The sequence below is a fragment of the Ictidomys tridecemlineatus genome, chromosome 10 (genome assembly GCF_052094955.1).
Source record: "Ictidomys tridecemlineatus isolate mIctTri1 chromosome 10, mIctTri1.hap1, whole genome shotgun sequence".
NCBI classification, from domain to species: Eukaryota; Metazoa; Chordata; class Mammalia; order Rodentia; family Sciuridae; genus Ictidomys; species Ictidomys tridecemlineatus.
The window spans coordinates 110,737,158-110,761,464 of NC_135486.1; the positions used below are offsets into that span (position 1 = coordinate 110,737,158).

At 39.3% G+C, this 24,307-nt stretch overlaps 1 protein-coding gene across 2 annotated transcripts in view; it reads left to right on the forward strand.

Annotated features, from left to right (window-relative positions):
- The window catches only part of Zscan25 (zinc finger and SCAN domain containing 25), a 44,518-nt gene extending 32,989 nt beyond the window's left edge, over positions 1-11,529 (forward strand). Inside the window, exons 6-7 of one of the 2 annotated variants that reach the window (XM_078023756.1) lie at positions 8,928-8,985; positions 11,393-11,529. In XM_078023756.1, coding sequence (XP_077879882.1) covers positions 8,928-8,965 — 38 coding nt within the window. In that variant the 3' untranslated portion in view covers positions 8,966-8,985; positions 11,393-11,529. The remainder of the gene's footprint in view (positions 1-8,927; positions 8,986-11,392) is intronic. The other variant, XM_078023758.1, reaches the window with a different exon arrangement.
- Positions 11,530-24,307: the final 12,778 nt, after the last annotated feature.

A 24,307-nucleotide genomic window follows, 5' to 3' on the forward strand; every position in this document is an offset into this window, starting at 1 on the left:
TGCTTTTTAAAAGTATTTTCATTGACATGGAAGGATTTATGAAAATTTGTAGCTTCTTCTAGTGTAGAAAAAATATGTATGTCATGTGTAGTTTTATCTGCTAAATCATTGCCCAAACTAAGGGCTCCAGGCAATCCTGTATGTGCCCTGATATGTCCTATAAAGAATGAATCTTTTCTGTCCCAGATTAGACTTTGTATAGTGGAAAACAAAGGGAAAACAGTAGAGGAAGGGAAAATCCTACCAGCATCTTCAAGGGTTACTATAGCATTAACTATATACTGACTATCGGAAAATAAATTAAATACAGAATCTTTAAACATCACAAAAGCTTGTAATACTGCATTAAGCTCTACCTTTTGAGCTGATTGTTTGGGTACTAAAAATGTAAAAGTTTGAGTCAAGAACATGGTGGCCGCGGAGAGCGGCTGAAATGCCTGTTCTTCAGGCCAGGCGAGCGGGAGACTGACTCTGCTTGCTGAGCCCTGTCCTCCGATGGCTGGACAGCAGCCTCGAGCGCCCCGGTCGCCTGTTTGCCGCTGCACCTTGGGGCAGAGCCTTCTCTGGGGTCATTCTGTATCCCACTGCGAGGGGACCCATGCTCTGGAGGAGGGGGCCGGAGAGCCACGGCGGCTGGGGCAGAGAACCTGGCTGAGGAGTGGCGGAGGCCGTGGCAGCACCGCATCGGTCACAGACAAGCTCGGCACCCGTGAGAGCAGCCCAGAGGCGGCGGCGATGTTGGCAGGGTTTCACTTCTAGAAATTTGGTCTGGAAACAGAAGCAGCAGTTTGTATAATCCCAAGAACTTGCTTATGCCAGGAAGTGGTAAGGGTAACATGAATATCATTGAGGAGATCCAACATGGCGGTGGGGACGGAGATATCAAGTCTTCAGCTGCACGGGCATAGGGAGCCGTAAATTGTTTAAATGCTGTTTGCTCAGGATCACTAGGCAATGCTGAGCTGATGTGGATCTGGGGCGAACAGTCTGGGCCCCTCAGAACACACACAGTGAGCCCAGATCAGCTGCATTCAAGCTCTGGTTCGTCTGTTTCTTGTGACTCAGCACTAACGATCCCACTTAAATAACAGGTCGGCCCTTCTGAACTTAGAGGTAAAAGCCAACCAAGCCTTCATAGGCAGTGGCCACAGGTTTGAAACAAGGATTGGGAGAGACAGTCAGGACCCACCCGTTGCATTGGTCACCTGGCAAAGGGAACAAACGGTCACCATTTGCATGGGATACCACCATGGCAGAGAACTGACGTCACAGGCAGAGGGGATAACTTCATTGAAACCAGCTTGACAGGTGTGTAATCCCCTAGCCATCTCTCTCCACACAGTGGGGAAACCTTAAGAGCCCCTCCCAGCTCTCCCGTAAGGGCCCCTCCCAGCTCTCCTGTGAGCGCGATAGCCAGACTGAGGGAATCAAGAGTGGTGCGGGACTCGCGGTGTGGAAGTCCCCACGCGGAACTCCCAGCTACCGCTCCCACCAGTGCTGACAACTGAGGTCTCTTGCACCAGCTAACGGGGATGTGGCTAATGGAGGGCAAGCAAATTCGCTGGGGGTTCTCAGTCCCAAGCTCTACAAATGTAGGGTCTGAGGGAGGCAAACAGGGAGGGTATGCGCAGGCGTTCATAAAAACAAGGCTCCCAGGAGCAGCAGACCTGGTGTGTAGCCAGTATTGTGGTGAGCGTCACAGGTGAGCAAGGCCTGGCTTGAGGAAACACAAGAGAAGGCCCTAGACACTCAGGATTGGAGACCCGCCCAGTCTGGGAGGAAGAGCTGTTGCACAGTGATTGTTTCCCACCTATTGAGAGGAGAAGCTTGATGCAGTGGGCACAGCTCCACCTACTGGAAGAGAAGTTAATCGAACTCTATGACTGCATTTATTATTATTATTTTTTCTTTTTCTTTCATTTTCATTTTTTTGTTGTTGTTCTTTAACTTTTTAAAAATGTTTTTAATTTTTAAAATTTTTTTATTTTATTATTATTATTATTATTTTTTAAAATTTTAATTTTCATCTTTTTTATTATCATTATTTTTGTAAAAAAATTTCTTTCTTTCTTTCTTTCTTTTCTATTTTTTGGTTTCTTTTGTATTTTCATTTCTTTTCAATTTTCTTATTCCCCCTTCCTTGAATTCTACCTGCCTACTCTCATTCTCTTTAGTGATTTCTTCCCTTCCCTTCTAATATCTTTCCTCCCAAGCATCAAATAAATTTATAAGAGTAAACAATAACTCAGCAGTCAAACAGAACAAGAAGTAACATGAGCAACATAAAAAAGCAAGGAAGAAAAGGAGTACAAACAATGAAGGACAGCCTAAATATTCAGGAGGACCTAGAGTCAGCAGAAAAATGGTCATATAAAGAACTCAAGGAATACCTTAGACAGATGGAATGGAACTTTAAAGAGGATACAAGACAGCAAATCCAAACAGTGAAAGAGCACATTGAAAATGAATTACATAAACAGATAAAAGAAGAAGTTAAGCATCTTTATCAGGAGATAGAGATTATAAAAATAATCAAACAATAATTCTAGAAATGAAGGAAATGATAAACCAAATTAAAAACTCAATTGACAGTATCACTAACAGAGTGGAGCAAATAGAAGCCAGAACGTCAGATAATGAAGACAAAATATATCATCTTGAAAAGAGCCTAGCCAACTCAGAAAGGCTGGTAAAAAATCATGAGAAAAACATCCAAGAGATATGGGATAAGAGATATGGGATAACATAAAAAAACCAAACCTATGAGTCATCGGGATAGAGGAAGGTACAGAGATTCAAACCAAGGGAATGAGTAATCCGCTGAATGAAATAATTACAGAAAACTTTCCAGAAATAAAAACGGAAACAGATATGTATTTGGGGTAAAATTGGGAGTTAATAACCAACTTGATTCTAATGTATGAAATGTGATATGTCAAGAGCTTTGTAATGTTTTGAACAACCAATAAAAAAATAAAATAAAAAAAAGTTTGATCAGGGGTAACTACTGCTGCTGTACCATTATTTGACCCATCAGTGAATATATTTGGAGCATTCATGATAGTTGTTTTTCTTGTCATTTTTGGAAAAACTACAGGACTCAAAGACCCAAAAGACAACAAAGGATTAGATGGTAAGTGGTTATCAAATGAAACATTAGATTTGCACATGATTATTGCCCAAGTATTTAAATCATTAGCTAACTCATCAATTTGATCCATAGTATATGGAGTAATAATTTTATTGGGAGAAATTCCAAACACTCCCTTTGCTGCTTTTATTCCTTTGATTATTAATTGTCCTACAGCCTCAGGATACCTATTAAGAATTGTGTTAGGAGAATAAGATAAATGTATCCATAATAATGGACCATCTTGCCAAAATACTCCTGTAGGAATATTTTTTGTTGGTAGTACAATAAATAATAAAGGCAAACTTATATCAATTCTATCCAAATGCATGTTTTCCATATAAGCCTCAATGATTTTTAATGTGTTTCTTGCTTCAGGCATTAACATGCAGGGTAAATTTGGATCTGTTGTACCTTTTAGGATATCAAGTAAAGGTCCCAACTCTCCTCTTGGTATGCCTAGATAAGGCCTTATCCAATTTATGTCTCCTAATAACTTTTGAAAGTTGTTAAATGATTTGAATTGATTTACTAGTATTTGAATTTTTGGTGGGTGGACCATGGTTGAGGATAATAGAACTCCTAAATAATTAATTGGAAAATTTACTTGTACTTTATCTATTGCTATCTCTAGAGTATAATTTTTTAATAAGTTTGTAAGTGTGGCATAACATTTTAGCAATGTGTTTTTATCTTTGTGTGCTAATAATACATCATCCATATAGTGAAATATTTGTAGTTCAGGATTTTGATTTCTAAGTGGCTGGATTGCTTTGTTAACATAAATTTGACACATAGTTGGGCTGTTAGCCATCCCTTGAGGGAGTACTTTCCAATCATATCTCTGATCAGAATCTCCATGATTCAGTACAGGGATAGTAAATGCAAAACGTGGACTATCCTCAGGATGAATTGGAATTGAAAAAAAAATCTTTAATATCTGTAAGTAAAACATACCAGGTTTTTGGCAAAGCAGACAATTGGGGAATCCCTGATTGAGCAGGTCTCATAATAACCATCTCATTATTAATAGCTTTTAAATCTTGCAATAGTCTCCATTTAACAGATTTATTTTTGATGACAAAAATGGGAGTATTATAGGGAGATACAGAAGGTTGTATATGTCCCTTCGCTAATTGTTGTTTGACCAGGTCATGGGCTGCTTGTATCTTTTCTTTAGTCAGGGGCCACTGAGGAACCCATACTGGTCTTTCTGATTTCCGAGTAATTTTTATTGTCTCAGTGACCCCTCCTGAAAACCTAATTCATGTCTATCTATTTCTTGATCTATTTGTATTGGTGCCACTATACTTTATCCTTTTTCTCCTAATCCTTTTCCTTTCCTAAAACCTTGTCTAGCCATAATAATGGGCACCTTTGAATTGATGTTATTTGTTAATGTTAGTCCTAATTGATCTAGGACATCTTGTCCCCTTAAATTTATAGGAAGATGATCCAATACATATGGCTGTATAGTTACTTCACATCCTTCAAGATCCTTTCAATTTAATACCATCACACTTGTATGAGGATTAGTTGCCACTCCTAGGCCTCAAAGTGTTTGAGTGGCTTGTTGTAACGGCCAATGTTTTGGCCATTCTTGATGAGAGATAATGCTAAGGTCTGCACCTGTATCCAGTAGCCCATTAAATTCATGTCCTTGAATATTTAGTTTTAGCATTGGGTGATAATCTAAATTTAAAGATAGCATAGGCCAATCTACACCTATGGAGTCTAATCCCCTGGAACCTCTTTCTATAGTATGACTGGAAAATTTATCATGTAGGCTGGGTATAATTAATAACTGTGCTATTCTATCTCCTGGTGAAATTACTGATATACCCCTTGGAGAACTGGCTATAATTTTTATTTCACCTTCATAATCAGGATCAATTACCCCAGGACTTATCATAAATCCTTTTAGAGTAGAAGAACTGCATCCTAATAATAAGCCTACTGTTCCTTGGGGAAGAGGTCCTTTTACCCCTGTGGGAATGATTCGAACTCCCATCTCTGTAGTTAGTACTGCTCTGGTGGAGGTGCAGATGTCCAACCCTGTGCTCCCTCTGGTTTGTCTAATGAGGGATCTTCCTGGGCACTACCATGATGGTGTTGCTAGGTTCCTCCAATGCCCCATATATTTGTGGTCGTGGGACCCAGAGCATTGGGCACCCCTGTCCATTTTTTGGCAATGGAGCCCAATGTTTTTCTCTATGATATCGTGGGTAAACACCTGGTCCTTGTCCATTTTTTTGATGGACAAGTACCCTCTATAGTGGTTTGAGAATGGCATTCATTAGCCCAATGTCTCCCTCTATGGCATCGTGGGCAAATACCCAGTATTCTACCCCTTTGATCATATCCAGTTTTGTTAAACCCTCCTCCTATGGAGCAACTCCTTCTAAAATGTCCTGTTTGTCCACAATTGTAGCATGTTTTTGGCCTGGCACCTAAAGCCTGTTGTACTGCAGCTGCCAAGACTTGCCCTTGTTCATTAATGTCTCTGCATAATTTAATATATGTGTTTAAATCTCCATGTTTCCATGGTCTAATAGCCTCCCTGCACCATCTGTTTGCTTGTTTGTAGGCTAGTTGTTTTATTAATGGCATCGCTTGTTCTACATCCCCAAGGATTCTGGTAGCTGTTTGTATAAGCCTATCTACAAATTCAGTGTAAGGATCATTAGGTCCTTGTATTACCTTAGATAATTGACCTTGTAAATCTCCATGCCCCTGTAAAGTTTTCCATGCCCTAACTGCAGCTGAAATAATTTGTGAGTACATGGCAGGATGATATCTAATTTGTTGTAGCTGACCCTCATAAGGTCCCTCTCCTAACAACATATCTAGATTTCTTTGAGGATAATCGGCCGCTGCATTTCGCCTAGCCATCTCCGTGCAAAATTCCTGATAAGCAACCTTCCATAACAGATATTGTCCTCCATTTAGCACAACTTTGCACGTACTAGCCCAATTTGCTGGCGTCATGTTCAAGTTGATAATGGATTTGACCATACTTACAGTGAAGGTTGCTTGAGGACCATAGATTGTTACAGCCTCTTTCAGCTGCTTCACTGTTTTGAAATCTAAAGCATGGTGAATTCCCTGCCCTCCTGCCTCCTCAAATACAGGGCATGCTAATCTTTGAGGTCCTGTCTCAGGATCCCATCTATCAACTATGGGGGTTGAGGGCCACTCAGCATATGTTGTCTCTGTATACATAGGTGGAGCTGTTGGTTTGACACTCATGCCCTCCAGTGATAGAAAGGTGTTAGTAGAAACCTCCCCTTGTAACTTCTCCCCTGATAGCCCCCCTCCTCTAAACTTTTTTCCCTTGTCTGACTAACTCGAGAGACTTCCTCTTTTACTTGATATAGGATGTCTTCTCCTAGACTAAGCAAACAAGATTGTACCAACGTCCACAATGGTAATGTGTCAACTGGCAGAATTCCTGGGCTTTCCTTTTCTATTCTTTTTAAATCTTCACCATGATGGTTCCATTGTGATATATTTAACAACCCCTCTTTAGTGAACCATGGGCTACACCTTTGTATCATCTTAACGTATGCCCTAACTGTTCTTGATTTTACTGAGATGCCTCCTTCCTCTAGCAATTTACTTAACACCATTTCAGTTTGGTTTTTACTAATTTTGAATTCCATATTTCTGCTATAAAGATAACGCAACCCAACAAGATAATACAAAACAAAATCAAAACAAAATGAAACAAAAACAGAACAAAAATTTGTTGTATCAGTTTTTTATATTCTTGACATGTGCATCCGTGGTCTATCTCTATTTCTTCCTCAGGGCTGAACAACTTTTCTAGCATCCTATTTATCTCTAGGGGCAGACAGCTTGAAACAGAAATGTAACAAATCAAAAGAATAATACACTCTCTTAATATAGTCACCCATCCTCTCACCCTGCCCTCAGGGGCGAGCAGTTTACCTTATCATTTACCCTCAAGTGTTTCCTATACAGGCTACCAAATACCACAGTCTGGCTGGGCACAAATAATCAGAGGTCATGAGCCACTTGTAGGTTCAAACAGGAACTACTTTATTGCCCAAACCCAAATGGGAACTCTCCAGAACTCCACCAAAACTCTGCGAGAACCAACGGGAACTCCATGAGAACTCAAAAGTAGCGGGCACCCAAGGCAGCAGGAGCTGCCCCTTCTGGCAAAATGCCAGGCACCATGTTGACCTGGCTGTGGCTCTCAATAGTGCTGAGTATTGAACCCAGTGACTTACTTGTGCTACGCTAGCACTCTACCATTGAGTTGTAAGCTCAGCCCCATCTTTGTTTCTTTTAACAGTTTTGTATTTGTTTCTATTAGTTATGCATAATATTAGGGTTCATTTTAACATCATACATGCACGGAATATAATTTTCTCCACTTCTGTTCTCATTATTTCCCCTTTCCATCCCCTCCACATTCTTAGTCTTCCAAGAGCACTACTATGTTGATCTTTCAGATATTTACAGTTTTTTTTCAAATTAGTGCTTTTGATATTTTTTCTTTTTTTATTGGGGAGGGGGTACTCACTGAACTCAGGGGTACTTGACCACTGAGCAACATCCCCAGTTCTATTTTGTATTTTATTTAGAGACAGGGTCTCTCTGAGTTGCTTAGCACCTTGTTGTTGCTGAGGCTGGCTTTGAACTTGCCATCCTCCAGTTTCAGCCTTCTGAGTCACTGCGATTATAGGCATGCACCACTATGCCCAGCTTTTAACAGTTTTTAAGTTGCAATTATTTGTCTGATATTAATGTGGCCATTCTTGCTATCTTTTGTTATTATCTGTGTCCAGTATCTTTTATATCTCTTTTCTTTCACCCATGCATATCTTTAGTATAACGTGGGTATCTTACAGATAGAATCATCTGACCTTTGGCAAAGGTACCAAAAGCATACATTGGAGAGAAGATAGCCTTTTTAACAAAGGTGCTGGGAAAACTGGTTCTTCATATGTAGAAGAATGAGAGTAGATTCTTCTCTCTCACACTGCCCCAAAGTCAACTAAAAATGGATCAAAGACCTAGGAATGAGACCCAAACCTATGCAATTCCTAGACAGTAGAGTGCACTTTGACACATCATACATAAATGGAGTATAACTCCTCATTATTTTTGATTTACACGATATAGAATCACACCAAATCATGTAATCACATATGTACATAGGGTAATAATGTCCAATTCATTCTACTATCCTTTCTACCCCCCTTCATACCCCCTTACCCTATCTCCCTTTCCTTTACTCTCCTCTGCCTAATCCAAGTAGCTCTATTTTTCCCTAGCCCCCACTTATTGTGAATTAGCATCTGCATATCAGAGAAAACATTTGACCTTTGGTTTTTGGGGATTGGCTTATTTCACTTAGCATGATTTTCTCCAACTCCATCCACTTACCTGCAAATGCCATAATTTCATTCTTCTTTAAGGTCCAGTAACATTCCATTGTGTATATATACCACATTTTTAATCCATTCATCTGTTGAAGGGCACCTAGATTGGTTCCATAGTCTAGCTATTTTGAGTTGAGCTGCTATAAACATTTATGTGGCTACATCACTGTAACATGGAGATTTTAAGTCCCTTGGTTATAAATTGAGGAGTGGAATAGCTAGGTCAAATGCAGGCTCTTTTACAAATTTTCTGAGAAATCTCCATATTACTTTCCACATTTGTTGCACCAATCTGCAGCTCTATATGCAATGTGTTCACGTAAATTTTTCCCCACACCCTCACCTCATTTTGATTCCATTCTTATTTAATTACTTCTTTATAGGGCTCTGTCACATCAAGCACCCAAGGAATGCCATGTGAACATCTTCAGCCAAGCACATGTATGTATCTCATTTACTCTACTTGAAAACTGCTCTTGAGAAAGATTACTGTATGGTTCCCAGGCCACAGTTGGCACAATATTCATATTTAATATTCACACATTTGGCTCTGAATAAAGCATGAATGAATAGGTGTATTCACATTTTACACTTTATGGAGAAGCTGTGGATCTTATCTGATACCTATTGAAGAAAATCTTCATTCAGAGATGACAAACTATGACAGTAGACACTTCAGGATTCTTGACAAACTCCCAAGGGAAGAATCAGGAGATATATTTGTGAGATAATACATTTTATCAGGCTGGTGATGGGCACCATGGGAATTTATAAACAAGATGTATGGGAAGAGTTGGTTAGAGTGTCATTACTGCAGAAGGGATGACAATGAGAAAGAAGAAAGAGAAGAGGAAGCACACAAGCACAGCTTATTATAAGTTAAGCAGACTGGGAAAAGGTCTATTTAGAGTTAAGATAATGAGATGGTTTACATTTACAAACACTCAGTCATGGCATCTCTCCCATCAGAAATATGATGGGGGCTTATACGTGACAAGTATTACTTTATAAGAATCCTGTTAAGCCCGCTCCTACAGCTTGTTTTCTACCCATAGAGTAATTACCCATTTATCAAGAATAATAAAATTAGAAGAAATGGCAGACTAGACTAACCCACCCCATATCTCTGTAAGGGTCCTGTATATGGGATTGGGGTCTCTGATGACTTCATGGCTGTGGCATGCTTAGCTGTTAGAAAAGTTTCTGTGCAAAGATATGGAATGCCTAGCTGCTATAGCAATGCCCCGCATGAGGAGGCTCTGTGCTAGAGTCTTATTAGTCTAGACCTTGATCTCAGGCACACAGCTCCTGGAAATAAAGAAATTCTCTTGCTAGAAACCACAATGTTTCACCAAGCTCCACTGGGCTGGAACCTGTCCACATAACAGTAACTTTAAACAATGGACTTCCTTGAGAGCTACACAAAGCTCCTAACAGTGCACATTGCAACTATAGTATGTAACTGAGGAATAAGCTGCATAATGTTGCTAACTCTGTAACCTGCCCAATGAAACAATGAACAAACAATAATATTCTACTGATACCAGTGACCTAATGTAACTTACTGATATAAATAAAGCTGGTAGCTTGGGCAAGTGATAGGTATTGGGTAAGAGGTGATTCTGCCATTCTGCCACTGCACCTTGCTTCTGTCTCCTTTTGAATTATTTACAGGTCTCTGAGATTGAATCAAAATAACAGTTCTTTAACATCACATTGAAACACCAAAAGGCAACTCAGCTAGAAACTGGGATAAAGCCAGAAATATTTTTTTTAGAATAGAAAGAGAATTAAAGAGAGGCATAGATTGTGGCAATGCCACACAGACTGTGGCTCAGAGGAGGAGGAGAAGGTCCCCATCAACAACTTGAAAGAAACTTTCCTAGTGAGTTTAAGAGAAGCAGACTCCATTGTCCAGAAAACTCACAATCTGAACAGAAAATATACTTGGTTATTGCTCAGTAGCCAGATGTGGGGTTAGTGAAAATGGGGAAGTAGCCCTAGTTTAAAAATACTTTTTGTTTGGATTTCTAAAACAATAGGTCTTGTTTTTTCTTCTTGTTTTTCATTTTTATTTCTCTACATAAAACTTATCTTTGTCTTATTATTGGTATACTTTATGTTTGAGAGCCCAGGATGCAAAGGCCACTGTGCATTGCTATTCAGTGGAGTGGTGGGTGCCTAAGTCATGGGTTAATCTGAGAATAGGAGCGAGACTTTGACAAAGACTCAGTGGAAGCTCTGGATAGTGATAGGTGTTGTGGTTGTGGGTTGGTAATTCTGGAGTGGAAAAGAGTGAAGAGTGCTTTCATTTGAAATTAGTGGTCTGAATTTTTTTGATAAGAATTAAGACCAACAGGTGGTGGAACTGGGACAGATTAGGGTTTGGTGGAAAACAGTGACCTATAACATTATACTGTGGCCTCACCCCCTCCCTATGCCCAGTGTTGTAGTTTAGCTCATGTGTGAGATAATGCGAGAGGGTTTAGAGGCAACATGATTGGGCTATGAGAAACTGCACCTAATCAGTGCATTAATCCACTGGATAGGAATTAACTGGGAGGTAACTATAGGCAGGTAGATTGTGGCTGGAGGAGATGGGTCATTGTGGGCAAGCCTTTGGGGTCTATATTTTGTCAGTGATGAGGGAAATCTCTCTCTCTCTCTCTCTCTCTCTCTCTCTCTCTCTCTCTCTCTCACATTCCTGTTGCCATGTTCCCAGCTTCTTTCCTCTGCCACACTCTTTCTCTATGATGTTCTGCCTCATACTAGGCCCTGGGGAATGGAGTTGGCCTCTGAAACCATGAACCCTCAAATGAACTTTTCCTCCTCTAATTGTTCTTGTCAGGTCTTTTGATTGCAGCAGTGACTAACAGCTGATGAACACACCCAGAAATGCTGGAATACTGGATAATGTGCTGCTGCAACCTGGGCATCTTGTACACACCTCCACCACTACATGGACCAAGGCTATCATAATGAGGGGTATGGCATATTCTGAATCCATGGGCTTCCAGGGTAAGAGGGCTACAGCAGCATTCACCAGAATTGCTTTCCCATCCTCAGTTGCAATAACAGGGCTATGTTTAGGGGAATATTGCTTTTAAATGATCAGTTCTGCTCCTTCCACCCCATATTTTCTTCCAGGCAAGGAGGAGGCAGAGTTGAGCATATAGACTCTCCTAACAATTTGATTGGTTTGGATTACAGCTGAGAATGAATAAATAGTATAGTAATTGTGTCACACAATCATCCTCATAGCTGGGGGATATCAAAATTGAAACCCCATAAATAAATATTTCCATTAAAAAAATCTGAGCATGAAGAAAACTTAGTCTTTTTTGTGATTACTTTTGCATCAGGTGCTCATGCAAAGTGATTTCTAATTCATTCTCAGCTGTAACCCAAACCAATCAAATTGATCATTTAAAACGTATTACTATTGATTTTAAACTCTATTAACAAATGAGAAAATGGTTGTGAGATAATAGAATAGGCTAAAGGTTTAAGCATTAGTGATAGTCTATGTAATACTAAATTGTATTGGATTAAGGGACCAAGAAATAAAGAAAAGAGAAAGATGAGAACAGTAGGAAAGGGAAGGAGGAGAGAAGAGAAAAAAAGATGAAAGAGAAGGGAAGAAAATAGAGATGAGATATAAGAAAGGAAGTATTGAGCAATGATTTAATTAAGTAATGAAATTCATAAAATTACGTAGAATTCTGAAAAAGTACATAATAATTATGAATTTCATTACTTAATTATTATTTCTTGGTCCCTTAATCCAATTAATAGAGTGTAAAAATCAACAGTAATAAGTTTTAAAATATATATTAATATATGTTTTGCTGTTGAGTTACCAGTTGCTGGCAGTTACTTTGTCTTCTCAAAGTTATACTAGTGGCTGAAGTTAGTTTGATTATGCTGATTGGATGTTTTTAAGCTAATTAAGTTGAAAATTTCTACAATAGATTAAGCTAAGCAGAAGACAGAATTTCAGAGCTTGCAGATAAGGTTACAGACTTGAACAATCAGACACTATTAAAGAAAAAGATAAAAACAAGTAACTAAGATAGGATTGTATGAGAACTCTGGGACAGTTTCAGAAATCACATTTAAGTCTTGTAGATATTGAAGAAAGAGTAGAGATACAGGCTAATGACATTGATAACCCATTCAGGAAAATGATAGCAGACAAATTTCATCTGATAAATTAATTAGCAAATTGAATTAAAAATATGCCACAAAGATGATACATCATGATCAAGTTGGTTTCATTCAGGGTAGATTTTAAAGACATAAGTGCTCATTTAAAGACCATCACATAATAGAAGAGACTTTCATCACAGCAGTTGTGTAAACAACATAGCTTTTCCCAAACAGCCAACAACATACCTTCAAATGTTTATACCCTCAATCACTGAATCTACAGGTATCAAAATGGATGAAAGCCTGGAAAAAGAACACAAAAACCTTATTGTTAAGATGATTAATGGATTAAAAACTCTGTACAGCAAAGGAATCAACTAAGAGCATTAATGTCAGAGTCCAGCTCCAACAGTGGGTCTCAGGAGATGAATGGATGGTGAGGAGTCGGCGAAAGGGGGTGTGGAGAAACAGCACAGACACCAAAGTGAAGGTGCTGAATCCCAATCTTTACTTGTGAAGTTAATCATATATACTTTTCATTTTGGCAGGCTCACAGTATTTTGTGGTTACAAAACAGGAATCATTATTCAAAGAAACAAAGTATTACACAGCTACAATTAGAATAGAAGAATGTATCTTGGCTTATGCATAAGCAAGCATTTTTCCTTTCAGTTTGTGTTTTGCTTTGAGCTGTTTCTGCTTAGTTAACTTTCAATAATAGTTAGAAATGTCCCAGACTATTAGCCTATACCTTGACTATTCTTTCTTGACTTACTGACTGGAACTGGTGCCACGGTTACGATAAGTGGTTAACTTGAAAAAAGAGGCTATTAATTTTAATCAAACAAGAGTAAGAGCACAAACCATTGTGCACAGGAACAAGAACAAGTTGCCCAGTACTAAGTACTAATCTGTCTTCTTAACATTAATTCGTCTTCTCTAGATTTTAATTTAATTTCTCAAAAACTTCCTTGACTGTTTTTCCTACAGGGTTTTTTTTCATTAAACATTAACAATTTATGTCCCACAGCTGAATCATTGCATTTAGAGCGAACAGATTTATTCTTTAAAAGTAGTTACATTAATTGGGAAAGTCATGTTTTTTCCTTCATACTTAATGGCCATATGAGAAGTCACAACTATACTTATTATAGGAATACAAAAACAAACTAGCCCATTCCCAGAAACATACTGTGCTCCTCCAGAGGATGGATTACTTGTGCCATTCACCTCAGTAGGGCCTTGCCATTGCCTGAGTCAGGGGAGGGGCACAGCACAGTAAGAGAGCCTACAGAATGAGAGAAAATCTTTATAAGTTACTCCCCCGATGGAAAATTAATATCCAAAATATATAAAGAACTAAAATACTAACACCAGAAAATTAAGCCAATCAGTAAATATACAAGTTTAGTAGCCAGATGTTTCTCAAAAAGAGAAATACAAATGGCCAACATGTATGTGAAGAAATGTTCAATATTCTTAGAAATCAGGAAAATTTAATGAGATTTTTATCTCTCTTCATTTGAAATGGCAATAATCAATAACAAAAAATAAATACTGGCAAGGATGTGGGGGGGGACAGTAAGACTTGTACACTGTTTGTGGGATTGTAAATTAGTTCCATCACCATGGAGACCTGTATGGAGTGTTCCCCAAAAGACTAGAGATGGAACCACTTTATGAACCAGCTTATTATTTCTTGGTATTTATCCAAACAATTAAAGTCAGCATATTATAGTGATGCATGCATACCCATGATAGCACTACAATTCACAATTGTTAAATTATGTATGTATGTATTTACTTTTTGTGGTGCCTCACACATGCCAGGCAAATGCTTTACCACTGTGCCTCATCCCCAGTCCTACAATAGCCAAGTTATAGAACCACTCTAAGTGTCTTTCAACAGATAAAATGAATAAAGAAAATGTCACACACACACACATACACACACACACAATGAAGTTTTTAAAATATTTTTAAATTGTGGATGAACACAATAACTTAATTTTGTTTATTTTTTATGTAGTGTTGAGGATTGAACCCAGGGCCTCACATGTACAAGTCAAGCGTTCTACCACTGAGCCACAACCCCAACCCCACAATAGAGTTTTACTCAGCCCTAAAGAACAACAAAATTGTGTCATTTGGAGGAAAATGGAGGCAATTAAATCATATCATACTGAAATTATGGTTTTTTGAGACCATAGGTTTTTTGAGAGAAAAGAGGGGAAAAAAAACCCCTCATGGATAAACCAGCAGACTATTGGAAGGTGATCTGGGGATGGTGGGGAGAGAGGAAGAAAGTGAAGCAAAGGAGGGAAAGAGGGAGTATGAGACTAAACTGTTAGTTGTGCATGCATGAATGTATCACAACAAATTCTAATATTGTGCATAATTACTATGCATCATTAAAAATTGAAAATAAGTTGGACATGATGACACACCTTAATCCAGTGACTCAAGAAGCTGAGGCAGGAGGATAACAAGTTTAAGACCAGCCTCAGCAACTTAGACCTTGTTTCAAAGAGTACAAGGACTGGTGATCTAGCTCAGTGGTAGAGTGCCCCAGGATTCAATCCCCACCACAAAAAAGACACCCTCAATTTCCTCCAAAATTCAAAATAAAGGCATAGGGGTAGGTGCTCTGATATCTGTTGCCCTAATGAAAAGGCTGAATCATATTTCTGGAGTCCTGGGTGCTATGTGTTCTCTCTGTAGTAATATCTGCCATGATACTTGTTGGTAAGGTGTTTCAGTATATTTGGTCACACAGGTTGCTGTTATCTTCTTTCTTATTTAATTTTTAAAAAAAATTATTGGGCTGGGGATGTGGCTCAAGTGGAACACACTTGCCTGGCATGCGCAGGGCACTGGATTTGATTCTCAGCACCACATAAATATAAAATAAAGATGTGTTCACTGAAAAATGAAAAATAAATATTAAAAATTCTCTCTCTCTTTAAAAAATCATTGTTAGAGTTATACATAGCAGTGGGGTTCATTTTGATATAATCATACATGCATTAAATATAATTTGCTTCATTTCATTCCCCAGTGCTTCTTCTTGCCCTCCCCTCCTCCCTGCCCCCTTTCCCCTTCCTCCACTCTACTGGTCTTCCTTCTATTTTTTTAAATCGGTGCTTTATAGATATGCATAAAGGTGGAATTCACTGTGGTATATTAATATATGTACATAGCACATTTGAGTTATATCATGGGCTGGCCAGCACCTCTCCAGGGTAATTTTTCCTGCAGGTGGGGATAAACCACTTGAGAAAATAAACTCTGAAGTAATTAGTGAAGAAATAAAAGACAAAGTCAGAATTATAGTTTTAAGGGAGTGCCTGATAGATTCTTCCAGTCCTGGTACTAGCTAGAACAGAACAATTAGAAAATGCTTCTGGTGGTTTATTTAAGGGGGTACATCAAAGTCAGGGATAAGGTTTCAGGAGTGGAGTCTTGCAGTCAACAGGTTGATTGGCATTTTGGGAAGCTACACCCATGTCTGGGAGTCTGTGGCTAGGTGACTGCAGCAGGTTACCCCATCTTCTGCCCTGTATGGGATATAATTGAGCTGAATAGAAATTCACATGTATCTGGGTGGTCTTAACCAGCAGAATGCCACTGGAAGTTCCCAGATACAAGATTTTCCTATTCACTGGCTATGATGCAGGTTTGGTCCATACAAAGTCCACAAATGGTTCTTGACAGTGTCAATTTCATTCTATAGTTTCTCCCTCTTCCCATTCCTCATAGTGCCCCTTTAATCTCCTTCTTCTTCTCCACAGACTTCCCTTCTATCATGAGATTTCCTTATTTTAGTCTAGCTTCAACATATGAGAGAAAACATTAGACTCTTGACTTTCTGAATCAGCCTTATTTTACTTCGCATGATGTTCTCCAGATCCATTCAATAGCTAGGAAATGTCATAATTGTATTCTTCTTTATATCTGAGTAAAACTCCATTGTGTACATATACCATATTTTCTTAATTCATTCATCTGTTGACAGGTGGCTGGACTGGTTCCATGACTTGATTATTGTGAATTGCACTACTATAAACATTGATGTGCCTATATCTCTATACTATGCTGATTTTATTTCTTTTGGATAAATACCAAGGAGTGAGAAAGCTGGATCATGTGGTGGTTCCTTGTCTTTTGAGGAATCCCTGTACTGCTTTTTAAAGTGATTGTACTGATTTTCAGTCTCACCAGTAATGTATGAGTGTATCTTTCCCTCCAAGTCCCCGCCAGAAGATGTTTTTATTTGTATTCTTGATGATTGCCATTCTAAACAGAGATGAAATCTCAGTGTAGTTTTTATTCTCATTTCCCAGTTGATAGAAATGTTGAACATTTTTGTTAGCTATTTATATTTCTTTTGAGAAATGTTTATTTAGTTATTTTCCCCATTTATTGATTACATTATTTATTTATTTTTTGGTGTTAAGTTTTTTGAGTTTTTTCTACATTCTAGATATTAATTCTTTATCAGAGGAGTAGCAGAAAAAGATTTTTTCTCTTTCTGTAGGCTCTTCTTTCACATACTTAATTGTTTCCCTTGCTAAGTGCAGAAGCTTTTTAATTTGATGCCATCTCACTGATTCTTGCTTTTATTTCTTGAACACTTAGAGTCTTGTTATGGGAGTTTGTGCCTTCTCCAATATATCCAAATGTCACATCTGTTTACTTCCAGCCATTAAAAAGTTTATGGTCTTAATTCCTAGGTCTTTGGTCTGCTTTGATTTGATTTTTATGTAGCATGAGAGATAGAGGTCAACTTTCATTCTTCTACATACGGGTATTTATTTTCCCCAGCACCATTTGTTGAAAGTCTATCTTTTCTCCAACATATATTTTGGGCAACTTTTTCAAGTATCAGATAACTGGAGTATATGAGTTTTTCTCTGTGCTTTCAGGTTTTTTCATTCAATGTGAATTTGGGCCAAGGACTAGATGGCAGTGTTGCATCCCTTTTAACTTCCTGGTTTTATGGCCATGATGTGGTAATGCAGTGCAATATCCCTACAGGCATATAAGATATCAGATACTGGGTTGGCAGTTCAGTGTCAGAAGAGTCAGGATAATTGTTCTTTAAACAAACTTCTCTGTGATTTTTTTTTAAGGGAGGAAAAGGCATACAGGCCTTTGTTGGTTGACACAGCTTGCCCCTGTCTCTAAATTTTACTGATTTTGTTCCTTTAGCACAAGGAAGCAGCACCACACAGTGATTGAGGGTGTGGGTCCTGAAGCTGGAGATCCTGGGTTTTGAATCTCAGCCAAGTCCTGACTAATCAGTGGCTTTTGTCCCTGAGAAAAGGGTGCTCATCCACATGAAGTGGTCTGCTGAGTTTGGGCTGAATTTGAGCTCCTAAATGCCAGTGAATGCTCGCATGCACTAATTAGCACTTGATAAGCCACTGCCAGAGGTCAGGGTCCCTAAAAGCAGAGCCTGTTATGGGGATTCTGGTGTACATGGTTTCTTGAAAGAATACTCATAGGAGAAATGAAGTGAGGGGAGCTGGGCAGGATGGGAGGGAAAGCTGAATAAAACTGTGGTCTCAGGGGAGATTCACTTCAGTCTAACCCTATGGGGAGCTCTGAAGTCAGGCTTGTATTACAGAGTTGAACTCACTTTGAGTTAAGGAGCTGATTTGTACCTAGTTGATATGTCATAGGTTGTGTTTTAGATAGCGTTTTCACCACTCTGATCAAAAGACCTGACCAGAACAATGTAGAGGAGGGAAAGTGTATTTGGGGCTTATGGTTTCAGAGGTCTCAGTCTATAGATGGCCAAATCTGTTGCTATGGCCCCTGAGGTGGGGCAGAACAACATGGTAAAAACAAAATAAAGCAACTCAAGTTGTGGCACCAGGATCCAGAGTGAGAGGTCCATTCACCAGGGACAAAATATATACCCCAGAGACATACCTCCTCCAACCACACCTGCCTACAGTTACCATCAAGTTAATACATTTGAGTGGATTAATGCACTGATTAGGTTAAGTTTCTAATAACCCCATTATTTCACCTCTATTTTTCTTGTATTTTCTTACAGCCTTTTGAGGGACTTCTATTTGGCCATCTATGGACTCAATGGGGAGCAACCACATTTCAAGAGCTCAATCATGAGGTCCTACTGCATCAGACAGTGCAGGACTAATTTTAACTTGGAAATGAGAGGAATCCTAAGGAGAGTTGAGAATTGACCAGGGATAGGACAAGCAGTGATAGGGTAGAAAAATCTTGGAGGTTAATTTCAAGTGACTATGGCCACAGATTGAAAGTGAGTGGAGTAAGAGACTGTGTACAGATTTCAACTACTGCAAATATTGTCACAGGGGACATCTTTACATAGATGATTTTGAGGTCACATCTCTTGCTCTGGCATCTGATACCCTGAATTTGAATCATGTTCCAACATGAACCAGCTGTGTGACATGGGAGCAGTTTCTTTACTCTTCTGGGCCTTGGTTTCCTCATCTGGAACATGAGGATGGTAATAGTATCTACCTCATAGAATTATTTGGGGACTCAGTGGATTAAACACAAAAAGTATATAAAATGCTTCCTGTTGTGTAGTTGATGTGGCCATTGTTTGTTTTTCTTTGCTAAATTATTCCTGAGAATGCATTCCCTGAAGGGAGGTACTGGACTGATTTTCTACAAGAGTGTGATATGGACGGTGTTTCTGTCCTTGAACACTGCTAATATTTCACTTCTGTTAGGTTGTCCTCCTAAAGAAGAAAATGGTGCTGAATCAAAAGAAAATTATTCCAATTTTTGCAGAGAGATCTTGCAGTCACCTGAGCAGCCCACCCATCTGGAGCGAAAAAAGGCATTATTCTTGAAAGAAATCTGCCTGTGCCGGGTATGCATTCCTCTTGGAAGTAATAGATTCTGTGAAAACAGACTGGCATCATCTGGAGTATCTTGCATGTTTTCCTTAGAATTCCAGAATTTGATTTATTCAACCCATATCTGTAAAGTTCTACTGTGTGTCAGGTGCTTTGTCCATGTTGAAGACCCAAAGGTAAAATAGATAAAAGATTCCTGCCTCAAAAGGGTCACATGCTAGGGTTGAGAGATAGCCAATAGGCAGGAACACAAATTCAGTAACTACTTATTGCTTAATTGCCAGGAAGGAAATGAATAGGATGTTGAGAGAGCAAAAAATAGGGCATCTAGTTGCCTGGGAGAGTCAGTGAAGTCTTTCTGAGTACAAGGTATTTTAAGGTGAGACATTAAGTATTAGGCATCTGTCCCATTAGCAGCCAGGGAAAGAGCATTCCAGAAAGCAGAATCAGCAATGCAAAGGGCTGTGTTTTTTCTCTGTGTTTCTTTCTCTGGAACAGGGTTAAATCCAGTTTGTCATGGTGTATATTATCTTTTGATAGTGCTACTGGGTTTGGTTTGTTATTTTGTTTAAAAATTTTGCACTGAGCCTCATGTTAGAGACAGGCAATTAGTCTGAATTTGTTGTTATGTTTTTTAATTTTGTTTTGTTTGTGATTTGGATCTAGTTGCTGTTTCCCCTAGAATGAGTTGGTCACAGTGCCCTCTTTTTCAAGTCTCTGAGTTGATTGACACTGTGGTATCTCTTGGCTTCACCTGTGTATTCACAGCCTCTAGATGGTTGCCCATGGCGCTGTGTCCTAGGACTTATGCCCCTGTGCAATTGCTTCTCCTTTGCTGTAACCTGGTGGTCACTAAATTCTGTATTTTTTGAAATATAGAAACCCATGTACATTGAGTTTAATGTGCATCGTGAGTTGACTGTCACTAATAGGACCTGTGGATGAGCAGAAGTGGGACTCTCCCTATCAGCTGCCTGCTGAGGCAGTGGAAGTGGGTGTTGGAGGAGATGATGTCCTGCTTCACTCCTGAAGGAAGAACAGGAATTCCACAGATAGAAAACTGTTTGGGTCCAAGTCAGGCTCTAGAACCATCTGTGCAGACATAAAGAGACAGGGACATGCCACTTTTGGGGACTGTTGCAATTGGCAAAATGTGCCAGTTTCTTAAAACATCACATATCTCTGAAGAAACCAGTTGTTGCCAGTTGGAGAGGGGTCTGGTGCTATGATTCTGAGGTATTTACATTTTATCTCATGGGTTTGGGGAGCAGTTGGAAGGATTTGAGCAAATAAGGAATGTTATAATATTCTATATTTCATGAGTCTCTGACTGCAGACCGAGCAGAGAATTCCCTGGATATCTCATCCTGGGGTCAGAAAAAAATTGATTAGGAGGTTACTGTCAGAATGATTGCAACCAGAGTTTTGAGGTGAGATTTTATTCCCCACTTCACCAATTTTTCTTCGGGTTCTTTTCTCACAAATTTAAAGAATAAAATCCATGGACAGTAATGGAAGGGAAAAGTAAATGGTGTAAGATTTATTGAAGTGAGAAGAGATAGAACTCCTGATGTGGGAGGGGGCAAGAGAGCAGGAAAACCCATTTTAGAGTGCTAGCTTAGGGGTTATAAGCATCAATCAAAATCTATGTTAAAAAGGCATTGAAAAAATATCAAGGCTATTGGTTGTGATCTTTAGCTTCAGTTTTAATCCTTCCTGTAATTTCCATCAGGGTTCACTCCCACCTTCCATTCCCACCCACCACCTCTCTGGGAAAAAGGAGCTGACTGGAGTATTTTCACCGGTGATCTTCATGGTCTTTTCCATTTGAAATAGGCCTTGATGGTGCCTAGTAATATTTCTACTGGTTAGCCTCCTGGTAGAGACTCTGCCTTTGAATAAGACCTTAATATGAGCCGAGTCTGACCATTATCTATCCTTATTCATTATATGGGGAGCGGGGCACATACCTTAATGTTCATCTTTTTCTTCAAATATTGCCTAATTATTTCCATGTGGTTTTCTGAAATTGGCCAACACTCTGCTTTTTCTTTGACTTGTTGATTTCATCACCTTTTATTTTATGCTCTCCTGGCACCCTAAATGATTCTGGTTGGGAAATATAACTGTTTGTGATGTCTGTTTTTCTCCTGATACCAGGAGTTCAGGGAATATGCAAGTTTGTAGTGGGTTTATGTTTATGGATGTTTCTTTGTAACATCTCGGTAACATTTTGTAACTACATTGGATGTATTCTGTGAGGTGCATAAGGAAATATTTATCCAGTTGGGGAGAGAGGTAACCTGCCAGGTTATTCAGGAGGCTGCTTCATATGCAAACAAGCATAATAGCAGCACAATTTGGAATCACAAGGTCTGGTTCCAGGACCTGGATTCTTGCTTTAGTTCATTGGCAGGTCTATCTCCCATTTCTCTGTTTCCACATCTGTAAGTGCTCATTAAAATAATCCCAGTTCTATTCATGATGTAGGACAAAAGAGGCTGAATAGCCAAGGAATTTTCAGTTAGCAGGTTTATTGGCTACAGGGTTCAGAGGGGCTATCACCTGTAAAATTCTCTGGACCTTGAGTCTGGAAATTCTTGGAACTTTGTATGAGAGAGAGGTTGGCGGTGTACATGAAAAGTGCTTTTTGTCCCATTTTTTTAGATTAGTCAGAGATTTTCCAAGTTTTATCACAAAAGCAGAAGTAACACCATCAAGTCTTTAGCCAAACTTAACTTTTGCAAGACAGAGCAATTTAGTCCTCAAAAAATTAGGAAGTTCTTTCCCAAATTCAGTTTTTTCAGATTTTTTTGTTTATGTTTTGTTAATAAGAACAGTTATGGTAAGGGTCTCTGGAGAAGCTTAAGATTCTTTGGTGGAAGAGGGGGCAACACCATATTTAGCTCATGGAACCACCATCAGGATCCATGAAGGGAGATGTGAAAGCACTTTGTAAACTGTGAAGTGCTGTGGAGGTGTTAGCAGATAGTTTATCAGAGTAGACACTGGATGGAGTAGGAGGTGAGCAGCCATGAACTTCTCTTTTTATTTCTGTTGGCTGCTTGGCAGCTACTTTTAGAGGGAATCACCTATGCTTGTGGGGACAGGGGAATCTACCGCTCTTTGAGTAATTGTTAATAAGCTTTCTATGTTGTTCTGCATTAGGCCCTACAGTAGAAAATCACAAAGAACCTGCCAAACCAGCCAAGGCAGTTCAGCTCCTCTTTCAGGTGAAGTGAAGTAAACTTTTCTCATTATAATCTCCTTATAAAGCTTCCTTCCACCACATCTTGAAATTTGATGCATGAATAGGCAGGTATGTCACTAAGCCTGTGCAGGACTGTGCCTGGCTCTGTGATGAGGAGTCTTCCAATATGAACAGACATTTACTTCCCCAATAAAAGACCCTCTCTTTTTGTTAGGGGAGACATTGCTTTGGGATTTGTCCCTATCCAGGATGCTCTCCATACTTGCTGTAAGTAATGAACTTTTCTTTACCATTTCATCTCTGCGTTGTGCTTATCAGTTTTCCAACACCAAAAGTCCAAAGCCATTAGGTTTGGTTCCATTTTTTTGACAGAAAATCAATAGAAATGCTTACCCTCCAGGGCAAAGGGGTCAAAAAGGACAACCCTCTCCCTCACTCCATCCCTAATCAGTGAACTTACTGTAGTTCTTCACGCTGACCTGTGTATGGTCTATCTTTTAAAAACTATCTTTTTCCCATCCTAGGCAGAGTGATCTGTCTTTAAGCACACACCCACCACAGGAAACAAGTAATTCATACCAGAAGAATGACTCTCTCCCATTAACAGGTGAATTGAACCTCTCACAGGGAAGACCTGGAATGGATTATTTCTTTAAAAACCCTCTTTTCTTGGACTGGGGCTGTAACTCAGTGACAGAGCACTTGCCTAGCATATATGAGGCACTGGGTTCAATCGTTACCACCACATAAACATAAATAAACAAAATAACATCATTCTGACTATCTATAACCACAAAAAATAAATAAAATCCCTCTGTTTTCCCTGATGGGCAGAATCATAGCCTCTGGGATAGGAGTCCCCTTTGCTTCTTTCCTAGTAGAGCAATAAAGCTTCCTCCTTTGTCTAAAATCCATCCTTGTTATTGAATTGGCATCAGGAACAAGACTGAGCTTTTGGTAACACTGTTTTTACTTGAGATAAATTCTGTGAGTGTACTGGGCACAGTGGTGCACATCTATAATCCCAGGGGCTCTGGAGGCTGAGGCAGGAGGATTGCATGTTCAAATGTTTAAGCAACTTAGTAAGGCTGTAAGCAACCTAGTGGGACCCTGTCTCAAAATAAAAAATAAAAAGGGCTGGGGATGTGGCTCAGTTTTTAAGCAACCTTAGGTTCAATAATTGATACTAAAAAAATTCTCTGTGTGTTTGTGCGCAAGGGTGTGTGTGTGTGTGTGTGTGTGTGTGTGTGTGTGTGTGTTGCCCTTTCCTCTGTAGTCCTAGTTGAGAAACCAGTCTAGAATTTTAAAATTAGGACCTCCTTAGCAGATGTCTTCTCCAAGGTACAGTCTATTCCATCTTTGTGCTTGATCCTGCTACCAAGAGCTCTTGATTTCTGGCTGTACTAGAGGGCCTGGGGGAATTCTCAGTGATATGCAAGATAAAGAGAATAATGAGAAGATGGTGTGTTTTTGAAAGTTCAAGAGAATTATAGAGTAGAAAGAGGCCGGCAGTCCTGTGGGGTCCTATGACTTGAAGGAC